This window comes from Loxodonta africana, chromosome 14 (assembly GCF_030014295.1).
Source record: "Loxodonta africana isolate mLoxAfr1 chromosome 14, mLoxAfr1.hap2, whole genome shotgun sequence".
Classification (NCBI taxonomy): domain Eukaryota; kingdom Metazoa; phylum Chordata; class Mammalia; order Proboscidea; family Elephantidae; genus Loxodonta; species Loxodonta africana.
Window position 1 is genome coordinate 72,806,089 of NC_087355.1, and position 25,652 is coordinate 72,831,740.

Consider the following 25,652-nt stretch of genomic DNA (forward strand, 5'->3'; position numbering starts at 1 on the left):
CTATGAGTTTTGACAAACACATGTAGTTGAGGAATTGCCACCAAAATCAAGATATAGAACAGTTCTATCACCCAGAATATTCCCTGTTTTCCCTCGTAGTCAGCCCCCAGCCCCAGCCCCTGGCAACCACTGATTTTTGTCTCTATGATTTATTTGCCTTTTCCAGAATTTCATATAAATGGAATCATAGAGTATGTCATAGCTTCTTTCGTGACTTAAGATTATAGGAGAATATCCCCATGTTATTATTTATTTTTCAGAAGTATTATTTTTTACGGACTACCTGACTCTCTCCATGCCATGTGCTCTCCAGTTCACTGCAGCATCTTTTCAGATAATAGCAATGAGAGGTAGAAGGTCATGTTGGAAAGAACGAGAACAGAATGGATATGATTAATGCTTGTCATCCTTGATAGGAGGTGCGAGCTTTTCTGCCTTCAGGCCAAGGTGGCTGAGGTTAATGTAGACAACTGGACAAGCCCAAGCCACAATATAAGGACACCTGACATTCACATCCAGCTTCAGGCTGCTTATACATGTGTAAACCAAGAAAACCAAACCAACTGCCATCGAGTTGCTTCTAACTCATGGCAACTCCATGTGTGTCAGAGTAGAAGTGTGCTCCATTGGGTTTTCAATGGCTGATGTTCCAGTAGGTCACCAGGCTTTTCTTCCAAGGTGCCTCTGAGTGGACTTGAACTACCATCAACCTTTTGGTTAGCAGCCAAGCCATTTCCACCACCCAGGGACTCCAAACCAGTTGCCGTCGAGTCAGCTCCAACTCATGGCAACCACATGTGTGTCACAGTAGAACTGTGCTCCATAGGGTTTTTCAATGGCTGATTTTTGGGAAGATCATCAGGCCTTTCTTCTGAGACACCACTGGGGTGGACTCGACCCGCCACCCTTTCAGTTAACAGTTAAGCATGTTAACTGCAGCACCCAAGGGACCTTATACATTTATAAGCCCTTGCTTATACATAGTACCTCTGGATTCTTGGCTTCAGATTCAGATTTCCTCAAGGAAATGGATATAGGAATGCTTACCCCATAGGGCCATTGTGAGGGTTAAAGGAGACGTTGTATGTGAAAGTGCCAAACACAGGCCGGGGACTTGGGCTGGTTTTCCTTCTTTGCCATTTTCCCCCGAATGGCTGGATCCACCCTCCTTACGAAATGAAAGAAGAGTTGATGTTAAAGAAAATGTTACAGCATTGCAGCGCTATTCCCAGTGGCCAAAAGGTGGGACCAGTAATAATACCGGTCATTATAGAAATCGCTGAAATTGCATCCACCCACAGGTGAATGGATAAACAAAATGGGGTGTATCCGTGCGATGGAATATTACTTGGCCGTAAAGAGAAATGAAGTTCTGATACGTGCTGTGACACAGGTGAACTTCGGAAGTCTGGTGCTGAGTGAAATAAGTCAGATGCGAAAGGACAGATATTAGATGACCCCACTTCTCTGAAATATCTGGAAGAGGCAAATGCACAGAGATAAAAGTTGATTAGTGATTACCAAGGGCTGTGGGGAGATTTAATGTGCCGAAGCCAAGATTATAACTTAGTTGAGGCTGCCTCCCTGCTGTCATTAGAAGACTTGAAAGAGGATTGAAGAAGGGGTGTTTTGGAGACAATGAGTACGGCTGTCGGAATCATGATCCTTGGGGAACAAATACACAAGGCTTCTAGAGCCTGCCCTGCTGATGCAGAAGGCATCCCCCCGCTTTAGGATGGGAGCCGGCAGCTGGGATAACACTGGTAGCTCTGAGCATTAAAATGGCGCAAGGCCTTGTCTGCATTCATTTTGAGCGCTGAGATTTTGGAAGTGCCTTCCACACACCACCCCCAGACATTTTCTTCTCCCTTCCTCAGGTCCTTCTGAGGCTTGGGGCCTCCCGGCAAAGCAGAGTCAGTATCCTAGTGTGTTGCTATGGGAAGAATGGCAACATCACTTATAAGTTCATGAAAAAAAGGGGGAAAAAAAAAATAGGACAAGCAGGATTTTTTTTTTTAAGTGTTACGAAACTGGGGGAAGAAAAAAAAAAACTGCGTTCTACCACTAAATATATCCACTTACAAAATCAGCAGATGTTAGGGCTTGCACAGCGTCAGTCTTTCAGTCCTGCAGAACACTCTGCAGACATTTTTGTGACCATTGCTACCACAGACCTCAGACAAGCTGTTTGAGATCTCTGGATTGGTGACTAGAACCTTCCATGTTTGCCAAGTGGTGGCTGTTTTGAGGGGTACCCTTGAATAACTGGGCTGCATTTTGTGTACTTTGTTTAAAGGATTTCCTCCTACTCTCTCTGCCTCATTTCCTGCATCTAACCTGTTGATTCCAACTCATAGCGACCCTAAAGGACAGAGTAGAACTTCCCCATAGGGTTTCCAAGGAGGGCATGGTGGACTTGAACTGCCGACCTTTTGGTTAGCAGCTGTAGCTCTTAACCACTACACCACCAGGGTTTCCCTTCCTGTGTCTGGTCACCCCAATTTTGACCCCCTTAGGATTCCTTCAGAAAGCCCAGCCTTGGAGTCTGGGTTTGAAAACCAGCTCTGCCTGCTACTAGTTCCAGACCTTGGGCCTGTTACTCAACATCTGTGAACTTCAACACCTACCTTCAAGGGTTCGTGAAGTTTAGCAGTAACTAACACGTGGTACACCTAGCATAGTGGCCAACACAGAGTAGGTACTTAAATTGTCTCTGCTATTATTAGTATTGTATATTGGTCACTTTTGCTAGCAGCCTGTGGGTTGTCAAGGGCCACAAGGGGCCCGTTCAGCCTGTCTGTCATCCTGCTGACACAGCTAGCCAGGTGGCCCTTCAGGTGTAGACCCCACTTCAACCTCAGCATCATTCATGCCTTCTTAAAATTACCTGTTGGTCTTGAAGTCCACATGTACGACATCTCATAGTCTTGGTTGATAATCTTGGGTCTGCTTCTGCCCTGATTAATTATTGCTGCATAACAAACCACACCAAACCCTAGGGGCTTAAAACATCAATATATTATTATCATACCTCACAATTCTGTGAGTGAGAAATTCAGACAGGGCATAGCAGTTATGGCTCATCTCTACCCTGTGCTGTATGGGGCCTCAGCTCAGATGACTCCATAGGATGAGGGCTGGCTGGGCATCTTTCTCTCCACGTGGATACCTTGGGCTTCCTTACAGCACGGTGGCCTCAGGATAGTTGGATTTCTTACATGGCAGCCCAGGGCTCCATCTGGAAGGAAACAGAAACTTCGTGTCCTTTTAAAGGCCTGAGTCCAGAAGTGTTATAGCATCACTTCCACCATACCCTACTGGTCAGAGCAGGTACAGGTCAGCTTAGATTCAAGACGGTAGGGGTGAGAACATGGACCCTACCATTCAATGGGAAAAGTATTTAAAATTTTCTGGCCATCTTCCTTTAATCTACCACAGTATCTGCCATAAACTCACCATACTGCCCTGCCCACTCTTCCCAAAAGGAAAGTCTGAGAAGCTAATGGTGGAACCTGAGATCACAACCAAAAAGCAGGACCTACATCTCAGCCCTTTGGTTCATTTTACCTTTCCCCTCCTCCTTCACTGGCTGTCCTCTCTCCTGGTTCCCTCTGGTCCAGGACTCTGTGACCTTCTTAGCAAGTATTGCGGCTCCAAGCCGACCTAAGTCATAGGTCAGCCATCTGTTTGATTAGTCAGTCAACATGCAGCCAGTGAGCATTCTCTGAGCCCTTCCCCGGTACTAGGCATTATGCTAAGTGCCTGAGGAAACAAAGGTGTCTAGACAAGGTCTCTCAAACACTCACCACAGGTGACGATGGAGTTCAGATAGTGTACCTTTCAGGGTCACCAGCTTGATGGAGAGCTGTACCTGATCTAGAATTTTGGAATGCCCCTAATTATAAGTGCTCCATGGGTACGCTGTCTGTGACAGGTTCGTATCGATAACACAACCACCTCTCCATTTCTCTGAGTATAAATGGAAATGTTCATACATCACTTCGTTGTGCTGTTCCCTTTCAAAACTGGCAGAATCAGCCAGACTGGCCTTCTCCAGCTTGTTCTCCAAGCCATGTTTGCCTGGAGAGAAATACACCCTGCTTTGGGTGGTGAGCAGAGATGGACTGGCCTCGCGCCATCTCACTTCCAGTCTCTATCTCTGTCTGTGGGTGTCATACCCTAGGCCTGGGTGAAAACAAGGGGGCCCTCTAAAATGTAAGCTCCAGAAGATAAGTGTTCCCAGTGCCCAGAACTGTGCTGTCCCTCAATACATATTTAGTTGAATGAATGAATGAACCAATCAGTTAACCAGTCAATGAACAGCCAATTGCCAGACAGAGAGGGCATACCCCGTATCCAGTGGCCCTGATCCTAAGCAGCTGGGGTACTTAAGGCTGTCTAAGTTGTTACTGCTGTCCTTACTTCTGCCACTAGGGGGTCCTCATGGTGCAATAGACAAATGCTCTGCTGCTAATCAGAAGGTCGGTGGTTCAGACCCACTCAGCAGCTCTGCAGGGGAAGGACCTGGTGATCCGTTGCCAAAGAGATTAAACCAGAAAACCAAACCCACTGCCATCAAGTCAATTCCAACTCATAACAATCCTATACGACAGAGTAGAACTGCCCCATAGGGTTTCCAAGGAGCGGCTTCTTGTTGTTATTAGGTGCCATGGAGTCAGTTCCAGCTCATAGTGACCCTATGTACAACAGAACAAAACACTGCCTAGTCCTGCGCCATCCTCACAATCGTTGTCATGCTTGAGCCCATTGTTGCAGCCACTGTGTCAATCCATCTCATTGAGGGTCTTCCCCTTTTTCACAGACCCTCTAACAAGCGTGTTGCCCTTCTCTAAGAACTGATTCTTCCTAATAACATGTTCAAAGTATGTGAGATGTAGTCTTGCCATCCTTACTTCTAAGGAGCATTCTGATTGTACTTCTTCTAAGACAGATTTGTTTGTTCTTTTGGCAGCCCATGGTATATTCAATATTCTTCGTCAACACCACAATTCAAAGGCATCAATTCTTCTTCAGTCTTTCTTATTCATTTTCCAGCTTTCCCAAGCATATGAGGCAATTGAAAACACCACGGCTTGGGTCAGGCACACCTTAGTCTTCAAGGTGACATCTTTGCTCTTCAACACTTTAAAGTGGTCTTTTGCAGCAGGTCTACCCAATGCAATGCGTCTTGATTTCTTGACTGCTGCTTCCATGGCTATTGATTGTGGATCCAAGTAAAATGAAATCCTTGACAACTTCAATCTTTTCTCCGTTTATCATGATGTTACTTATTGGTCCAGTTGTGAGGATTTTTGTTTTATGTTGAGGTGTAATCCATACTGAAGGCTGTGGTCTTTGATCTTCATCAGTAAGTGCTAGAGGTCCTCTTCACTTTCAGCAAGCAAGGTTTTGTCATCTGCATATCGCAGGTTGTTAATGAGTCTTCCACCAGTCCTGATGCCATGTTCTTCTTCATGTAGTCCAGCTTGTTGGATTATTTGCTCAGCATACAGATTGAATAGGCATGGTGAAAAGATACAACCCTGACGCACACCTTTCCTGATTTTAAACCGTGCAGTATGTCCTCGTTCTGTTCAATCTAGATACACGTTCCTCATGAGCACAATTAAGTGTTCTGTAATTCCCATTCTTTGCAATGTTATCCATAATTTGTTATGATCCACACAGTCAAATGCCTTTGCATAGTCAATAAAACACAGGTAAACGTCTTTCTGATATCCTCTGCTTTCATCCAGGATCCATCTGACATCAGCTATGATATCCCCGGTTCCACGTCCTCTTCTGAATCTGGCTTGAATTTCTGGCAGTTCTCTGTCGATATACTGCTGCAGCAGCTTTTCAGTCATCTTCAGCAATATTTTACATGTGTGTGATATTAATGATAATGTTCGATAATTTCTGCATTTGGTTGGATCACCTTTCTTGGGAGTAGGCATAAATATGGATTTCTTACAGTCACTTGGCCAGGGAGCTGTCTTCCAACTTTCTCGGCATAGATAAGTGAGCACCTCCAGCACTGCATCCATTTGTTGAAACACCTCAGTTGGTGTTCCATCATTTACTGGAGCCTTGTTTGTCACCGGTGCGTTCAGTGCAGCTTGGAGCTCTTCCTTCAGCACTATCAGCTCCTGATCATGCTACCTCCTGAAAGGGCTGAACGTTGACCAATTCTTTTAGTTATAGCAACTGTGTATATTCCTTCCATCTTCTTTTATTGCTTCCTGCATCATTTAATATTTTTCTCGTAGAATCCTTCAATATTGCAAATCGAGGCTTGAATTTTTTCTTCAGTTCTTTCAGAGAACTGCTGAGTCTGTTTTTCCCTTTTGGTTTTCTATCTCCAGGTCTTTGCACATGTCATTATAATACTTTGTCATCTCGAGCTGCCCTTCGAAATCTTCTGTTCAGCTCTTTTACTTCATCATTTCTTCCTTTTGCTTTAGCTACTCCACATTCAAGAGCAAGTTTCAGAGTCTCGTCTGACATCCGTTTCGGCCTTTTCTTTCTTTTCTGTCTTTTTAGTGACCTCTTGCTTTCCGCACGTATGATGTCTTTGATGTCATTCCACAACTCATCTAGTCTTTGGTCATTAGTGTTTAACTCGTCAAATCTATTCTTGAGATGGTCTCTAAATTTAGGTGGGATATACTCAAGGTCATACTTTGGCTCTTGTGGACTTGTTCTAATTTTCTTCAGTTTCAACTTGAACTTGCATATGAGCAAGATGGCCTGTTCTGCAGTCAGCCCCTGGCCTTGTTCTGACTGATGATATTGAGCTGCTAACCCAGAAGCTCCAAGGGAGAAAGACCTGACAATCTCTTTCCCTAAAGATTACAGCCTAGAAAACCCTATGGGGCAGTTCTACTGTGTCCTATAGGGTTGCTATGAGTCAGAATTGACTTGATGGCATATAACAACAGATCTCTGTGGAAGGTTCAAACTGTGTTCTTTGAGCAGATAGGAGGAAATAAACAACCTGACAGAGGGAATCTGGAGCAGATTCTTGTGGGAGAAGGAATTTGAGCTCATTTTCAGAGACAGGATAGGTTGGCCTTTGATAGGAAGATTTTGGAAGGAGGGCCATACCAGGCAAAGAGAGGAGCTCGAGCAAGGCCTGGAGGTGGGTGAAGGCAGGGCAAGTTCAGAAACAACGAGTACGTTTGAGGGTGGGTCAGAAGCCCAGGCTATGTCAGCATCTACTGGGCTTTGAAGATTATACTGAGGAATTTGGACAATATTTGGGGAACACTAGGGAGCCAGGAAAGGGTTTAGAGGAGGGAGTGGTGCGCTGCTATCATATTTTAGGAAGATCATGGGGCAGCAATTTGGAAAATGTCCAGTGGCAGAGAGGGGAGGTCCATTGGGAGGCCATTGTGACAGTGTAGGTGACAGGACAGCCTGACCTGGAGCAATGGGCGTGGGGTGGAGGGGAGGACAAACAGAATGGGCAGCACTTTGTAGCAACTGCTCAAGTGCAATGGCAGCCCAGATTCATGAAACCACCCAACAGAGGGAAAGAATGGAATAGCCCCCTATTTGAGTGCGTCCTCCATAGCAACAGCACCTGCTCCCCCATTCAGATTTTGGGGTAGCTGGTCCGAGACTAGTGCCACTCAACCGTGGTGGCGCACTGGAACCATCTGGGGGCTTTAAAAAGATATGAATGCTTGGACCCCACCCTAGAGAGTCTGACTTGATTAGTATGGGGTGCAGCCTAAGCACTGTTGTTGTCGTTAGGTGCTGTCGAGTCATTTCCAACTCATAGTGACCCTGTGTACAACAGAACAAATCACTACCCGGTCCTGCGCCATCCTCACAATCGTTGCTATGTTTGAGCCATTGTTGCAGCCACTGTGTCAGTCCATCTCATTGAGGGTCTTCCTCTTTTTCACTGACCCTCTACTTGTCCAAAGTATGTGAGACACATATTCTCGCCATCCTTGCTCCTAAGGAGCGTTCTGGCTGTACTTCTTCCAAGACAGATTTGTTTGTTCTTCTGGCAGTCTGTGGTGTGTTCAGTGTTCTTCACCAACACCACAATTCAAAGGGGTGGATTTTTCTTCAGCCTTTCTTATTCATTGTCCATCTTTCACATGCATATGAGACGATGGAAAACACCATGGCTTGGGGTATTTAAATACCTGAGCACTGGGGTATTTAAAAGTTCCTCAGCATTTGCTTAGAGACCATTGAATTTACGTTAATAGTGGTGGAATGATTTGAAAAAGGATAGCAAGAATGAATGCACAACTTGAAGAATGTAATCAATGTTGCTAAACTGTACACATAGAAATTGTTGAGTCAGTATATGTTTTGTTACATATTTTTTGCTACAATGAAAATTTTAAAACTCCCCAGTTGATTGTAGTGTGGAGCCAAGGGTGAGAGCCCCTGCCTGGAGAAATGTTTTCCTTTATGGGGAGGCCAGGCACACATGCCTCTGTTCTCCCAGTGTCAGGCTGGCCAGCTGCTGCCAGTATGACATTAGATACTAATTTGTGTGGTTTCTTGATTAACAGCGTGGGGCCTGCACTAGATAGTAAACTCCATAAGAACTGGAGTTGTGTTCATTTCTGATGGCTGCCGTAACACTCTTCAAAAGGCTATTCCATCGCCCCACCAGGCCAGCTGCTTCAGGATGATGGGTAGCATGGTAAGAACAGTGAATTCCAGAAAAATGGGCCCATCGCTGCACTTTCACTTGACGCCTGCATGTCGTGCTGAACCATCTGTGAACCAGGCCCACGTTGTCTCATCCTCAGTCAATTGGTCATAGGGAACGTGGGTGAGGGAACATGAGGCCATGGGTGTGGTCAAGGCCATGTTCCCTCCGGACACTGTAGGGGGGAATCCATTTCCTTGCCTTTTCCAACATCTAGAGCTGCCTTCCTTGGCTCATGGCCCCTTCCTCACCTTCAAAGCCAGCAGCGTAGCATCTTCTCTCTGTGACTCTGCTTCCACACGGGGCCTTCTTCTCTTCTATCTCGAATCTCCCTCTGCCTCCTTCTTATGAGGGCACTGTAGGTGCATTTGTAGGGTAGTGGTGGTTCAGTGGTAGAATTCTTGCCTTCTGTGCAGGAGACTCACATCCACCAGGCGCTCCCTGGAAACTCGATGGGGCAGTTCTGCTCTGTCCTACAGGGACGCTATGAGTTGGAATCGACTTGACGGCAACAGGTTTGGTTTGGTTTTATGCAGGAGACTCAGGTTCAATTCCCTGCCAGTGTCCTTCATACGCAGCCACCACCCGTCTGTCAGTGGAGGCTTCCAAGTTGCTATGGTGCTGAACAGGTTTCAGTGATGGCTTCCAGACTGAGATGGACTGGGAAGAAAGTCCTGGTCATCTGCTTCCAAAAATCAGCCACTGAAAACCCTGTGGATAAACAATAGTCTGATTCACAGCTAATCGCAGGGATGGTGCAGGACCAGGCAGCGTTTTGTTTGTTGTGCATGGGGCGGCCAGGAGTCGGGGTGACCAAACAGCAGCTAACAACAATGACAAAGTGCATTTAGGGCCAACCCTACATATCATCATGGCAACCCCATGAATCGGAATCAGCTCGATGGCAACTGGTTTGGTTTTGGTTTCTACATATCGTGCAGAACCATCTATAAACCAGGTCCAAGCCGGAAGGATCTGGCTTCAGTTCCTGCTTCGTTTCAGCAGGTGGCTCAGTTCTGTACCTCCTGTTTGTATCAACAGGAAGATAGCAGCAGCCAGCCAGTGTGAGGAAGGCTCTGAGGCAGATCACTGAAGACACCTCTTCTCAGCCTCAGTGGCCTCATGGGAAAATAGAGGTTATAGTACTTCCTTTCCTCCCTCCTCAGAGTTAGGCAGCCCCTTCAACACGATGCACATAAAATTGGCTTGTAGACTGTAATGCACAGTCAGGACTGAGAGAGGCTTATTACTGTCACCATCATTACAGTTATTATTATTAACGTGGAGGAGGCAGGAAGGACTGTCGGCAGAAAGGCACAAACAGACTGGTAATTTTCTACAACAGACCAGCAGTTTACAAAATTGCTTAGAAAATGTGGAAGAGGAATACTAGAAGAGTGGGCAGCCCCTACAGGTTCTTTCCCAAGCTTAAATTAAAAAATCATACTTTTCTAGAACTTTCCACATTAGATGGACTTGATAAGAAATTTGACCCCATGGTGCCTATTAAACCTATCGTAGTGAACTTACAGGACAGAGTAGAACTGCTCCACAGGGTTTCCAAGGCTGTAAATCTTTACAAAAGCAGATTGCCAGGTCTTTCTTCCACAGAGGCACTGGGTGGGTTCGAACCACTGACCTTTCAGTTAGCAGTCAAGTGCTTAACTATTACACCACCAAGGCTCCTTTCCCCTGATACAAGTGATCGCAAAAAGGACCTTCCTTTCCCACTTTCCATCAGCATCCAAATATATTGCCGAGAGCCCTCCTAAAAGATGGGGGGCTGGGAAAGAGCTCTGGTGGCATACGGTTAAGTGCCCGGCTACTAAATGAAATGTTGGCGGTTGGAGCCCTCCAGGCAACTCCATGGGAGAAAGACCCAGTGATCTTCTTCTGTAAAGATTACAGCCAAGAAAACCCCATGGGGCAGTTCTACTCCATCACATGGGGTCGCCATGAGTCAGAACTGACTTCACGGCCCCCAGCAGTAACAAAGACAGTTGAAGATTAAAAAATAATGATAATAATCATGTCCTGTAGGAATTAAAAAGTACTAGATTAAGAGATGGGGTCTGGGAATATTGCCAGGCCCATATGCTAGGTGTGGGTGGCTGGCTCACCAGCATAGCCAGTCCTGGCCCATTAACCAAGACATCATGCCAGCAAGGTCAGCTAGAGCCTTCACTCTTACAGGGGGTCTTGAAGAATCCAGAGCTGGTTTGGGGTGTTATCTGGGAGCCCTCACTGGCCTGAGGGCAGCTCTCAGTCTGAGTAGGGCAAACCTTGCCAATGGTTCCCAGAGACCCAAAACCTGCTGGGCCTGTGTGCCTTCGCGTGGGCCTTGCCACCTCTCCAGGCCTCAGTATCCTCGCTTGTGAAATGGGTGGAGCTGGACAAGACCAGATGAGGGTTTGCAGTCTGTGGCCCATAATTCTCCAGAAACTTCTTTCCCTGCCGGGCTGAAGCTGTTTAATTGTATTGGGATGCGGCTGTGAAGGAGGCTCTGTGCCTGCACCCTTGGGGAGCCAAGGTTATTTATGCAAGAAATATGCACTGCTGGCTGCGTGGGAAGGGTGGAATTTTGTGCATTTGACCCAGTGTTTCTCTGTATTAGCTTTGGGTCCAGAGAGGAACCTGCTGAGGTATGGTGACCTGCCACAGGACATCTATCCCTTACATAGCCTTCCAAAGAAGTAGGGGGGTGGGGAGGAGGAGGGGAGGGAGGAAGGGAGGATGTAAAGAAGAAAGGGCCCTTGCACCTACCACCTTACCACAACCCTGGGAGATGAAAAGGAAAATATTTATGAGGTCAGCTTAAAGACAGGTTTAACTCTAGCAAGGTCAAGGTAAGTCCTTCACCCCCACAGAGCAGGTGCTCTGAGCACAGGGCTATGGCTGCAGACGTAAGGCAATATGCACCCTGTCATTATTTGCTGTTATATAGGGGCCTTCACGCAGGGTTCCCATCCCCAGCTGCCTGCTGGCATCACATGGGGAACTTTAAAACTTATGCGTGCCTGGGTCCCCGCCCGCGATTCTGATTTATCTGAACTGGGGGGTACCCTGAGCATCAAGATGTGATTTATCGTTTTAAAAGATCTCTCTGGGGGATTACTGGAGGAGGGGAGGAGGCAAAGGGGAAACAGGGCGACCTTACAGGAGGCAGGAAGCAACTGCAGCGGCCCAGATGACAACTCAACTCAGATGGGGTGGAAGCAGTGGGAAATGAGGGAGAGGAATTGCGAATCAGTTTTGGAGGTTGAGTTAAGAGGACCTGCTGGTGTTTTGTGTGCGCACAGGTGTGAGTCACTCTAAAGACTATAATTTTAAAATGTGGAGCAGAGGTAATCAGCCTCCTAACTGTGGCAATTTGTGGAAACTGAAAGCAGCAGATCCTTGCCTTTTGGATCAAAACGCAGCAGAGCTGGGGCTCCAGCTCCTGGCCCGTTCCTGAGAAACATCAGTAGCTCAGCTGCTTCTGGGTGGGTGGAAGCCAGGCCTTCAGCTGCTGCCTGGAGGTGGGAGGGCTCGCCCCAAGGGGTGGCCTGCGGTGAGTGGAACCTCACAGGCTTCAAGTTCAGCTTAACCACTGTGTTAGTTTCTGCTGTAACAAATTACCACACATTCAGTGGCTGAAAACAATGCAAAGGTATTATCTTACAGTCCTGGAGTTGAGAAGTCTGAAATGGGTCTCACCGGGCTGAGGTCAGGAGTCCCTGGGTGGCACAGAGTACTCAGTCATCCACCCAGAGGCACCTGGGGAGAAAGGCCTGGTGATCTACAGCCATATGGAGCACAGTTCTACCCTGACACACATGGGATTGCCGTGACTCAGAGCTGACTCGACGGCAACTGGAACTGGGCCAAAACCAACGTGTCAGCAGGGCTGGTTCCTTCTGGAGGCTCAACAGGAGAGTCTGTTTCCTTGCCTTTTCCAGCACTAGAGGCCGCCCACATTCCTTGGCTCATGGCCACTTCCTCACATCACTCTAGCCTCTTGTTTCCATCATCACATCTCCTACTACTCATTCTGACTCTCCTGCCTCCCTCTTATAAGAACTCCTGTGATTATATTGGGTCCACCCTCATAATCTGGGATAATCTCCCCTCCGAAAATCCTTAATTTAATCACATCTCCAAAGTCCCTTTTGCCATATAGGTAAGATTCACAGGTTTCAGGGGTTAGGATCCGGTATCTTTGGGGATCATGATTAGCCAACCACACCCCGAGTCCTGTGTGAGGAGATGCAGGACACAGCCCTGAATGCAGTTTAAATCCACGTGATTTTTGTCTGGGATTTACCTGGCTTAGGTGAATGGCTTTGTGGAGGGCATTCTATCAGAGGAGGGATAAACCTTCAGGCTTAATCCAAGGTTTTGAGATGAAGGGCAGTCCCTTCAAGGTGGAAATGAAAGGGGTTCAAGAGAAAGCTGTGGGTTTCGGGTTACAGAGGATAGGCTGGAGAGATGTGGAGGCAGGGCTGGAGAAACGGACTTTACAGACAGATTCTAAGCGATTGCTGAAAAGCCCTATCTCGCCCTGGCCGGTGCCTGGGGAACAGAGAAATCTCGAGCCTCTCCCAGCTCCAGGAAGATGGAGTGTGACAGAATCACCCACAAGGAGGGAAATGAAAAGGTTACACGGGGAATTGTCAATACAATAAATTCCTTTAGTCTCCCAGCCTCTCTAAATGTTTTGATAGCAGAATTTGATGGGCTGTAAATCAGAGTAGGCCCATCTTAAACATTTGATAGTGCCTTATTTATTTATGTATGTGACATATAAAACCAGAATTGATTCCTTTTTCTTTCTGTCTCAGCAAGATCTTCTCCCCAACCCTGCCTCTTGCAGACACATCAGTCTTCTCCCGGCCCTGGTTTCTCGTGTTTGTGAATGTGTGGGTGTGTGTGCTTGTATGTGGTAGTGGCCGTTGTGATTCTTTCTACACAGAGAAAGACTGTACCATCCTGGAGAAAATGATAGCATCAGGAATTATGCAAAATCATGAAGCTACTTTTCTTCAAAATATGTCTTAATCTCCTTGCCTTTTTTTTTTTCCCCCCACAAGATTATTGCTCAGAAAAAGACAGAGAGTAAATAAAGATGGCACAATGTGATAGATTTGTGGTTTGAAAGCCAGGCCGACAAACACAATTTCCTGATCCTCCTGGCTTGAAGCTAGCATTCATGATCTACCTCGCTCCTCTCCATGGGATCAAGTTCACTGAACTTTTATCATAATCTTTTGACACGCTCACTTCTGCTTTATAGTACATCTTAGGGCGCTGCTGACACCTCGTCCTCAACATTGCTACCATTTATTTAGCATCTGAGTCCCAGGGTAGTGCAAACCGTTAATGCACTCAGCCACTAACCAAAAGCTTGGCGGTTCAAGTCTACGCAGAGGCACCTCGGAAGAAAAGCCTGGTAATCTACTTCTGAAAAATCAGCCATGGTTTATGAAGCATAGTTGTCTGATACACACAGGATTGCTAAGAGGCAGAATCAGCTCAATGGCAATTTGTTGTCGTTGTTGTTAGTTGCCATCAAGTTGATTCTGACTCATGGCGACCCCACGTGCACAGAGCAGAACTGTTCCATAGGGTTTTCAAGCCTGTGACCTTTCAGAAGCAGATCACTGGGCCTGTCTTCTGAGAAGCCTCTAAGTGGGTTCGAACCACCCTAGTCAGGACTCTCAATGGCAACTAAAACCAAAACCCTTTGCCATCGAGTCGATTCTGACTCATAGTGACCCTGTAGGACAGTGTAGAACTGCCCCATAGGGTTTTCAAGGAGTGGCTGGTGGATTTAAACTGCTAACCTTTTGATTATCAGCCAAACTCTGAACCATTACGTCAGTAGGGTCCTCAGTGTCAACTAGTACAGGTGCCTGGTGTTATGGGGTTTTTACATTCATCATATCATTTAATCCTGATAATCCTGTGAGGTGGGCATTAGCCCCAGTTTTATAGCTAAAGACACCATATCTAGGAGAGGTAAAGTATCTTGTCAAGATCACACAACTGGTAAGTGTTGGATGAAGCCCCACTTCAAACCTAGGTCTTTAAGTCCAAAGCTTGTGGACTTACCCATTCTCCTTAACTGGCTTCTAAAAGACCGGTTCAGCTTAAAACACCCCGACTCCACTGTGACACTGAATTCAGACAGCCACCCAGCAGAACTCATCACCCACACACATCGCCTCTGGGAGTAATCCCACCCACTAGCCCCACACAGATGGGCCACTGAAGTCTTACCATGATGGTTGCGTTCTGTTCCTTCCCAAATCTCATGGCGGGCCTTGCCTCCTGGATAGACAGGGGTCGCCTCTGAGAGCCTTCCACTCCCATGTCCATGGACCTTGTTGGTTCTGGTTTTGCTCCACTGGTTTTTCCCATCAAAGATAGAGCGAGGCATTTGTGTGCAAAGTCAGTATTTATAAGCTTTGTCAAGGCAGTGCTTCATTTTGACTTCTTCGAACCACTGTATGCTGTAGTCTTGGTGTTTATCCACATTAAATATTGTACTTTGGGATTAAAATTACCAATGTGTCATCTGGACTCACAGACGCCTTTTTCCCCCTCCATTTTGGACCTGCTTAGAGCTCTCAATCCTATCACTGAATTCAACTCTCCCTGAATTGTCCTAAGTAGGGAAAAGAACTGTTTTCCATTATAAATGAAGAGTTTTATTTTCATATTGATGAGTGAAAGATTGTACTTTTTTCAATGAAGCTTTCTAAGACCTTTCAAAAAAGTGTCCTTGGGGACAATAGCGTTTTTTAATAGTAGCTGAATTATTTTGCAGTGACCATGGAGCGAGTTTCCTCCTCGGCCTTCATTGATATTCGTGATCTTGTCGAGAACCCTCTTTCTTCATGCCTAGATCTCAACTTAGATAGCCCCTCCTCCAGGAGGCTTTCTCTGATTGCATCCCTGAAAGCAGCTCTCCAGCCTCCATCCCATCATTTTTAAAAACTCTCTGCGTAGCACTTACCACTGTTTCTAGTTCTTTGTTCTTATGTGCTTTCTGTCTCCCCTTACTAGATAGTAGGCTCCTCTGAGAGCCGGAATCAGGTCTTATTCCCCGAATACCTGAGGCAGTGTCTGTCACATAGCGCCACCACCACTGCCAATTGGCACTGAGTCAGCCGCGACTCCTCGCGACTCCTCGCGACTCCTCGCGTCTCAGAATACAACCGTGCCGTGTAGGGTTTCCAGTGGCTGATTTTTCCAAAGTAGATCACCAGACCTTTCTTCTGGGGCACGTCTGGATGGACTCAAAATGCCACCTTCTCGTTTAGCAGCCACAGGCACTCGGTCATGAACAAACGAGTGAATGGAAGTCTCAGCTGTGTTCTCTTTTCTGAGGTCTGTGTTTCAGTTTCTAAAAAAATAGGTCTTTTGTTGCGTATGCCTTTCTAAATCACCAGGATGTTTGAGCAGGGTGATGGGGCATTACGGTAGAATTGGGTGGCCTCTCACAGTGAGCCGCCGGTGCTCCTGGAGAGGTTTTGAAGACGGGGACGACTTGGTCAGATTCATGTTTAGAGACATGCTGCTCAATCATGGCGTCAGTTGTGAGGTATGTGGCAAAAATCTGTTGCTAAAAATAAAGGATTGAAGTTTATGAATTACTTGTTTTTCTTGAGTAGAGAGGAGTCTGTTATCCCTAAAAGAACGTCACTCCCACTCGCTTTCTGAGATGCTTTCCTCAGGGGAAAGGGATCGGTGTGGAATTATAGCCAACACACCAAGACAGGCTGGTAACCCTGAGTGTTGCCATTGGGCGTGCCACCTAGCTTGTCTGTCATGTCGGGAAAAGGCTGAGAATTGCTGTTTCAGAGAAGAATAGTGGCGGCGAGGAGGATGGCCTGAAGCAATGTGTCAGTCAGGGTGTTCCAGTTACAAGTAACAGAAAACCCCATCGAACTGGCTTAAACAAACTGACATCATGGAAAAGTCCATGCGTGTGTTGGACTCACAGGGCTCCTCCCTAAAGATTACAGCCTAGAAAATCCTATGGGGCAGTTCTACTCTGTCACGTGGGGTCGCTATGAGTCGGAATCAACGGCACTTAACAACCCCACCCTGAGTTGGAAGCTCGCTGTGTATCAGGTGTGAGGTCAAACATTGTATTCAAATTAGCTCACTGGTTACTCTCAGCAACCCTGTAACACGGGTACCACTGTCATCCCCATTTTATAAATGGGAAGGCTGAGGCTGAGAAAGATTGATGTAACTTGTCCAAGATCACATGCTAAGAAGTGGTGGAGTTGGCCTAGAAGGCAAATCTGTTCCCTCCAGAGCTTGTAACCTCTGCCATAGAGAGCAAGAATTGGTACAATAATGTAAATACTGGCATAATAGTAATAGAAGATGGCCAAGTCAAGTAGTTTGGGGGGATTTGGTTTTGCTTCTCATTTTTGTTTTGCTTTGTTTACTTTTTTAGGAAAAAGGCAACCTGAGATGTTTGTAACCCAAAGGGAAGGGGCCCTGGTGGAAAAGGGGGTGATTTGAGACAGTATATGAGGACAGGGCTAGAGCCCTGAGCAGCAGGTAGGCAAGTACAAGGATGAGTCGTCTAACAGGAGGGCCACTTCCTCCTCCAAAGTAAAAGAGGAGAAATGAGCATAAGAGGAGCAAGAGGTGACCTTGATCTTCTCAGCAAGATAGAAGGCAAATTTTACAAGCTTGCAGGCAGTTACCCAAGGCGTGACAATTGGTCTCCATTTGCCTGGAGCAACAGAAGAAGAAGGAGAGTCAGGAACAGGAGGAGGATATGGAATGTGTGGCTAATTGCCTCCATGAACAACTGCCTCCTTTGCCAGGAGACCAGAAGAACTGGTTGGTGCCCAGCTTCACTACTGAATATTTTGATCAAAGATTCTATAGAAGACTCCTGATCAAAAGGGGGGGAATGTAGAACAGAAGTTCAAATGCTCATGGACTCCAGACTTTCTGGAGCCATGGAGATTAGATAAACCCCTGAATCTCTTGCCCTGAGATAATTTTTAAGCCTTAAACCAAAAATATCCCCTGAAGTCTTAAAACCGAATAGTAGTTCAGCTTAACTAGTCTGCCTTGAGCATTATGCTCTTTGAAGAACTGTCTATATGGAATCAAAGTGACAACAGCAACTCAAAAGATTAAATAGGATTCTTAGGGGGCAGTGAGTTTACGTTAATGGGGGAGGCACACCTAGAAAACAAGGGTGAGAATGGTTACACAACCTGAACAATGTAATTAATGTCACTGAATTGTACATGTAGAAAGGGTTGAATTAGTCTGTTTTACTGTGTATATGCTCAACAATAACAAAATTAAAAAAAAAAGATACGAGGCAAAATCTTCTACTAAAACAGAATGGCAGAGTTGGGAGAATTAAAAATATTGGAACTGTTGCCATAGAAAATTCTTTGGGGATAAACAACAGATGAGTAAAGAGATCTCGAAGCAACATGACTCAGGTGAGATGAGCGAGCGTAGTCACACAGCACATGGTTGGCCTCTGGTTGGGGCTGTGCAGGAAAAGGTCGGACCCTCGGACGCTCGCAGATGGACTAAGGAGGAGGAGGGGTAGAACCATTCATCTGAACACTACCACAGCTTACTAATTAAAGTCACCCCTTCAGGGAACCAGAATATGCCCGCATTAAAGTCCCATCTTGAAGGTGGAGACTCACCACCCCCCCCCTTTTAAAGCTGCAGGCACTGAGGCTGACAGTAGTGAATTGTGGTGCTGCAGATGTGGGTTCGGGACCTGTGGGGTGGGCAGTGGCCAGAGCCAGGTGGATTCCTTTGCAGGAATCAGAATTCAACCCAGGGCAGCCTAGTTCCAGCCCCTTCCACCGACAGTGAGCACGAATGATGAGCCCAGTGGGGCAGAGGCCAGGTCCTCACCTATCGAAGGCTGAAAGAGTCCCAGCTTTGGAATTCACTGTTACTGAGTAAATACTCGGGTTCCAGGTTCACAGGTCCACCTTATGAGGTAGCTGGCTTCCTCTGCCCCTGCGTACAGACATCCCTGTCTGAGGTCACCACCCCGACCCCACCGCTAGCGGGATATTCATCCTCTTCTCAGAGGCATGTGTCACCAAAATGCAAGAGTAACACTAATGTGGTGGACCTCTTGGGAGCTGCCACAAACTCTTCATTTTACCCACTGGTGACTCAGGAAGCTTTTTCAGCTGGAAGGGACCATGCAGGGTTCCCTCGCCATAACTAGAGAGCACTTCAGAGCAGCAAGTTGAAAAAAAAATCACAGTTCAGTTAAAATCATAGTCCTTTGAACCTACCCAGAGGAAGAAGGCCACTCAGAATTTGAGAGAAATCTAACTTTGGCCTCTCTGTCAGGAAGTGGAATTGTCAACAATTAACAACTGTGTGGTTTCAGGGACTGAGCAGGGTCCTGAAGACAAGATCATCCAGGCTCCACCCTCCTCAGCTGTTTGACCTTGAGCAAGCCGCTGGGCTTCCCTGAGCCTCAGTTTCCTCATCCATAAAATGGTGATCCCAGCTTTCTGTTGATATTGTAGGACTAGTAAAGATTAGGCATTGTAAATGACATCCTACTACTACATTATCCTGCCTATGCTTAACTAGATTACCAAACTCTTTCCTTTCTTTTTAAAACATTGCCTTTTTGAGCAAGCAAGCAATAAAAGTTAAACAAAGATACAGATAACAGGAAATAGCTTCTTGAAGCTCAACTCCCCCAAACCACGAATTCCGCTGTAATTTCTGTAGATCCTGTCATTTCTGAAGACGTTTTATGCTGAGCTTGTTGAGCACCCAGCGTCTGGGTTCTATTCCTTTCCGTGATCATTGTTTTGTGTGGTTCTTCCCATTTCTGCATCATCCTTTGAGCTGTCATTGTCCTTAAGAGTGCAGTATTTCACTGTGTGACCCCGCTGGGGGTGTGCAGCTAGGGACAGCTCCCTGACTGCATAGGACAGAGCTGGCCTGGGCCCAGGCAGTTGTGAATGACAAGAGGCCACGTGCTGTCTTATTTCAAAGGCTCCCCAGCCTGGCTGCACACCAGAAATACAGATTCCTCAGATGAATGGATAAATAAAATGTGATATATACATGCAATGGAGTAATTCTCAGGCATAAAGAAAGAGAAAGGAAGCCCTGTTTCATGCTACAACATGGATGAACCTTGAAAACATTACGTTGAGTGAAAATATTATGCAAAAGGACGAATACTGTATGACCCCACTAACGTGAAATATCTAGGCTAGGCAAGTATATAGAGATCAGAATTTATTAGTGGTTAGCAGGAGTGGGCGGGGAAGGAAGGGAAAAGGGGGCTCACTGCTTAGGGGACACTGAGCTTCTGTTACGAGTGATGGGAAATTTTGGAAATGGATAATAGTAATTGTTGAATAACATGATAAACATCATTAAATGTCACTGAGTTGTACACGTGAAGAATGTTGAAAAGGCAAACGATTTGTTACACGTATATTTAGCCACAATTTTAAAAAAAAGTTTAAACAACAAAAAGATGACCCAATCATAAAATGGGCAAAGGACTTGAATAGATGTTTCACCAAAGAGGACATTCAGGTGGCCACCAAACACACGAAAAGGTGCTCAGCGTCATTAGCCGTAGAGTCGATTCTGACTCAAAGTGACCCTATAGGACAAAGTACAACTTCTTCACAGGGTTTCCAAGGAACTGCTGGTGGATTCAAACTGCCAGCCTTTTGGTTAACAGCTGAGCCCTTAACCGCTGCATTACCAGGGCTCCGACTGGGGCTCAGGAATCAATATTTGACAAAGCACCTCTCCTGATGTCTGCTGGCTTGGGAGCCACACTGTATGCTCACCTCCATAATTCAAGTTCAGATTCAAGGTGGGATGGGGAGAAATCAGAAAACTCAGGGATTAATTCCTAGTCACCACTGAGGATTTCTAAATCATTTCCCAGTTAACTGATGGAAGAAACGGACACAAGGATGAGACAAGAGCTGGGTAGCTGGGGGCTTAGAACAAAACCCAAGACCCTGCCTCCTCCCCCACCCCACCCCATCAGAATTCCTTATTCTCTGTGGTATCATGTCGTATGTTTAAAACTCAAAGGAAATATCCCTCCCCTCCGCCACCCCCCTGCCCCAAAAATCTACCTCTGTTGAACTACGGAGCAATCTGTTAACAGCTCTGTCAGAAGACCCCTCAAAGCTAAAAGCATCCTTTTTGGCTTTGATGTCTCCCTCAACAGGATGCTTCCTTTGAAAGCTAGAGACAGCCCTGTTATTTCCTCTTGACAGCCCCAGCAAAATGAGAAGTGGCGTCCCCGCCCAAGACCAAAGGTGTGATTCCTGGAGAGAGACACATGTGCTCCCAGGGTCGGAACCTGCGGGAACCAGGCTGGGCAGCTCTGACCTCCGGTCTCTGTGAGCACAGGGCCCCTGAAATCTGACTCCTCACTGCCCCTTATGGCTCACTAGGGAGGTCAAGAGCCTAGACATTTCCCTTATCCTGACAGCTGGTCCACACGTCAGTGCCATGAGGAGAATGTCCAGAGGCTGACCTGCCTGTTTGACCTATTTTTCCTTCCCCCAAGGGCTGCAAGCCACTTGTAGGGAAAGGTCAGGAAAGGTCACTTGTAGGGAAATGCCACTACCCTGCCAATGCCACCATCCCATCTCTGGAGGCACCTCGGAAGAAATGCCTGGCAATCTACTTCCAAAATATCAGCTGTTGAAAACCGTATGGAGCACAGTTCTACTCTGACACACATGGGGTTGCCATGAGTTGGAATCGACTCAATGGCAACTTTTTTTTTTTTAAGTACAAGTCTCAGTAGATAGATCAGAGGCACAGATTAGATAACCCAGAAACAACCCTAGTGTATTTAAGAAGTGGGTGTATGTATGTCAAAGGTAGTTTCACACATTTCATGAAAAAAAAGATAGCACAATACTTGCTACTGAGATGGTTGATAACTGTCAAGAAAAATGGTTAGAATTGTATCTTACAGCTTCACGCAAGATAAATTCAACTCCAGGTGGGTTAAATGTAAAAAATAAAATACCCTAATAAAACCTAGGTTAATATGTCTCAACTGTCAAGACAGGGAATCACTTTATAAAAGCAGTGAATAAAGCCACAAGAGAAAAAAGTGATAAAGTTGCTGCCTAAAAATTAAAACTTCTATGTTAAAAAATAGGAGCCTGGGTGGTGCAAGCTGTGTGCAGTCAGCTGCTAAAAGGTTGGCAGTTCAAACTCACCCAGCAGCTCTGTGGAAGAAAGGCCTAGCGAACGGCTTTGTAAAGATTACAGCCCAGAAAGTCCTGTGGAGCAGTTAGTTCTACTCTGTAACATGGAGTCAGGGGCCAACTGGACAGCAGCTAACAACAGCATATGCTTAAAAACACCATATGCAAAACTAATAGATAAATGATACACTGGAAGAATTTGGCAAAGTATTAATATTCTTAATATGTTAAAGAATTCCTGCAAATTAATGATAAAACTGGGGAACTGGTCGAGTGAAATGAACAAACTACAAAAGTACAATATGGCCCTCTGTGCGTGTGTGTATGTACCCAGCTATACTCGCGTAGAAAAGTCTGAAAAGGAATATATAAAATATTTGGAATTTTTTATCCTTTAGACTTTTCTGCACTTTCTGAATTTTCTATGGTAATTTTGTTTTATGATTAAAAAACAAAACCTTCATATCCATTTTCTAACACCCATCGCACTGGCTGGCCTCAGGTAAGCTCCTTGTTTCTGACGTACCCTAAACAAAAGCAGCTTGCAAACCAGCAACATTTTGTCTGCAGCCTTCTCCACCAGCACCCCACCCACCACAGGAGAAGATCTCAGTTCCCTTGTTCCCTTCCCCATATTCCTTTGTCTCTGGATGTGAAATGGTGGCCACATGCTTGTCTGCTTGCTTTGGGTCTGTTTCCACCGTCTTCCCATAGAAGGAAATCTTTCATTTTTACCTGCACCCACTCTCACGGCCCCTTTGGGTGTTCATTGGGGTGGGTCGTGGGAGCAACTTCCAAAGAAAGGCTGTTTCTTTGACCTTAAGAAGAGACGCTGACCTGTCTTTGTTTATGTTCCACAGATACGATGCTGTCTGACATGCTTAGTGATTGGAGCAGTTACAATTTCCTGTGCTGAAACCATTCTGAAAACTGAAAGCACTAGACTTCAGCATTCAAGGGAAGCCAAAGCCATTTGCGGGTGAATAAAGCCAAAAACCTTTCATCTTATTTGTTCTAGGAATTTCACTGCCCCACCCCCACCCCCACCCCCCAAAATAAGCCATTGCACCCAAGCAGGCGGCATGGCGAGCAAACGGAAATCTACAACTCCCTGCATGGTTCGGACATCACAAGTAGTGGAGCAAGACATGCCCGAGGAGGGAGACAGGGCCAAAGAAAAGGGAGTGGCCACGCCACAGCCTGATGTGGCCAAGGACAGCTGGGCAGCAGAACCTGAAAACTCTTCCAAAGAAAATGACGTGATCGAGGTGAAATCTACGGGGGAACCCCCGTCCAAAAAGCTCCAAGGTGGGTACGAGTGCAAATACTGCCCCTACTCCACACAGCACCTGACTGAGTTCACGGAACACGTTGACATGCAGCACCCCAACGTGATCCTCAACCCCCTTTACGTGTGTGCCGAGTGCAACTTCACGACCAAAAAGTACGACTCCTTATCCAACCACAACTCCAAGTTCCATCCCGGTGAGACGAACTTCAAGCTTAAGCTAATCAAACGCAATAATCAAACTGTCTTAGAGCAGTCCATCGAAGCCACCAACCATGTCATCTCCATCACCCATGGTGGCCCCACATGTGGTGACAGTGATCCTGGGATCTCGGTGAGCAAAACCCCCATCATGAAGTCCGGGAAACCAAAAGCTGATGCCAAGAAGGTGCCCAAGAAGCCAGAGGAGGCCTCTGCTGAGAACCATGTAGATGGGACTGCCCGCCTGGTGGCCGACGCAGCTGAGATCCTCTCGAGACTTGGTGGCGTGGAGCTTCTCCAGGACTCGCTAGGGCATGTCATGCCTTCTGTACAGCTCCCACCAAATATCAACCTTGTCCCCAAGGTCCCCGTCCCACTCAATACTACCAAATACAACTCTGCCCTGGACACCAACGCCACCATGATCAACTCCTTCAACAAGTTCCCTTACCCGACTCAGGCTGAGTTGTCCTGGCTGACAGCTGCCTCTAAACACCCAGAAGAACACATCCGGATCTGGTTCGCCACCCAGCGCTTAAAGCATGGCATCAGCTGGTCCCCGGAAGAGGTGGAGGAGGCCCGGAAGAAGATGTTTAACGGCACCATCCAGTCAGTGCCTCCGACCATCACTGTGCTGCCAGCCCAGCTGGCCCCCACTAAGATGTCCCAGCCCATCCTCCAGACAGCTCTGCCGTGCCAGATCCTTGGCCAGACCAGTTTGGTGCTGACTCAGGTGACCAGTGGGTCAACTACTGTCTCTTGTTCCCCCATTACTCTTGCCGTGGCCGGAGTGACCAACCACGGCCAGAAGAGACCTTTGGTGACTCCCCAAGCTGCCCCTGAGCCCAAGCGTCAACACGTTGCTCAAGTGCCAGAGCCCCCACCCAAGGTGGCCAACCCACCACTGACCCCAGCCAGTGACCGAAAGAAGACAAAGGAGCAGATAGCACATCTCAAGGCCAGCTTCCTCCAGAGCCAGTTCCCCGACAATGCCGAGGTCTACCGGCTCATCGAGGTGACCGGCCTCTCCCGCAGTGAGATCAAGAAGTGGTTCAGCGACCACCGGTATAGGTGTCAGAGAGGCATTGTCCACATCACCAGCGAGTCCATTGCCAAAGACCAGATGGCCCTAGCAGCCACCCGACACAGTCGCACGTACCACGCATACCCAGACTTTGCCCCACAGAAGTTCAAAGAAAAGACACAGGGCCAGGTTAAAGTCCTGGAAGACAGCTTTTTGAAAAGCTCTTTTCCAACCCAAGCAGAACTGGACCGGCTCAGGGTGGAGACCAAGCTGAGCAGGAGAGAGATTGATTCTTGGTTTTCGGAGAGGCGGAAACTTCGGGACAGCATGGAGCAAGCTGTCCTGGATTCTATGGGGTCTGGCAAAAAAGGCTCAGATGTGGTCACCCCCAATGGTGCTCTCTCTCGACTTGACCAGCTCTCCAGCACCCAGCTAGCCAGTTCTCTGCCCAGCCCTTCACCAGCAATTACAAAAAGTCAGGAGCAGGTTCATCTCCTGAGGAGCACGTTTGCAAGAACCCAGTGGCCCACTCCCCAGGAGTATGACCAGTTAGCGGCAAAGACCGGCCTGGTCCGAACTGAAATTGTGCGTTGGTTCAAGGAGAACAGGTGCCTGCTAAAAACGGGAACTCTGAAGTGGATGGAGCAGTACCAGCAGCAGCACATAGTGGATGATCACGGCTACGATGCTGTCTCAAGAAAAGCCACAAAACCCACCACTGAGAGCCCAAAGAACGGGAGCAAGGGGGTGCAGCAATATTACAAGGACCCCAAAAAGCTCTGCGAAGAGGACTTGGAGAAGTTGGGGTCCAAGGTGAAAGTGGGCAGCGAGCAAGCGAAGGACTGTCTTCCAGCAAAACCCTCGGAGGCCACCTTGGACAAGTCAGAGGGCAACAGCCGGGACGGCCAGGGCAGCGACGAGAACGAGGAGTCAGGTGTTGTGGACTGGGTAGAGGTCACAGTTGGAGAGGAGGATGCCATTTCAGACCGGTCGGATAGCTGGAGTCAGACTGCACCCGAAGGCCCGGCAGAGCTAGCCGACTCAGACTCCGACAGTGTCCCTGCCGAGGCTGGACAGGCCTAGACAGGTAATGCATGTTCACTCCAGGCAAGAAGGGGAGAATGCTGGTTCATTTCTTTTTGTGCCATGATCTCAGTCTTTGGTGTTGCCATCAAGTCGATTCCAACTCATAGCAACCAATGTGCATAGAGTAGAACTGCTCCATAG

General features: G+C 47.0%; 1 protein-coding gene and 1 long non-coding RNA gene across 15 annotated transcripts in view; one reads left to right on the top strand and one right to left on the bottom strand.

Moving 5' to 3' along the window:
- Positions 1–25,652, top strand: part of ZHX2 (zinc fingers and homeoboxes 2) — a 196,388-nt gene that overhangs the window by 153,701 nt on the left and 17,035 nt on the right. For 12 of the 14 annotated variants that reach the window (XM_064268032.1, XM_064268033.1, XM_064268034.1 and 9 more), the window contains one exon: positions 22,773–25,512. In XM_064268032.1, the coding sequence (XP_064124102.1) occupies positions 22,995–25,508 (2,514 nt within the window). In that variant the 5' untranslated portion in view covers positions 22,773–22,994 and the 3' untranslated portion in view covers positions 25,509–25,512. The remainder of the gene's footprint in view (positions 1–22,772; positions 25,513–25,652) is intronic. The other 2 variants (XR_010317826.1, XR_010317825.1) reach the window with 1 other exon arrangement.
- LOC135227635 (uncharacterized) lies at positions 115–16,963 on the bottom strand. Its single transcript, XR_010317827.1, has 3 exons — positions 14,942–16,963; positions 2,888–3,238; positions 115–1,476 (listed from the first exon to the last, which is right to left on the bottom strand). It is a non-coding gene; the product is annotated as an uncharacterized LOC135227635 (long non-coding RNA).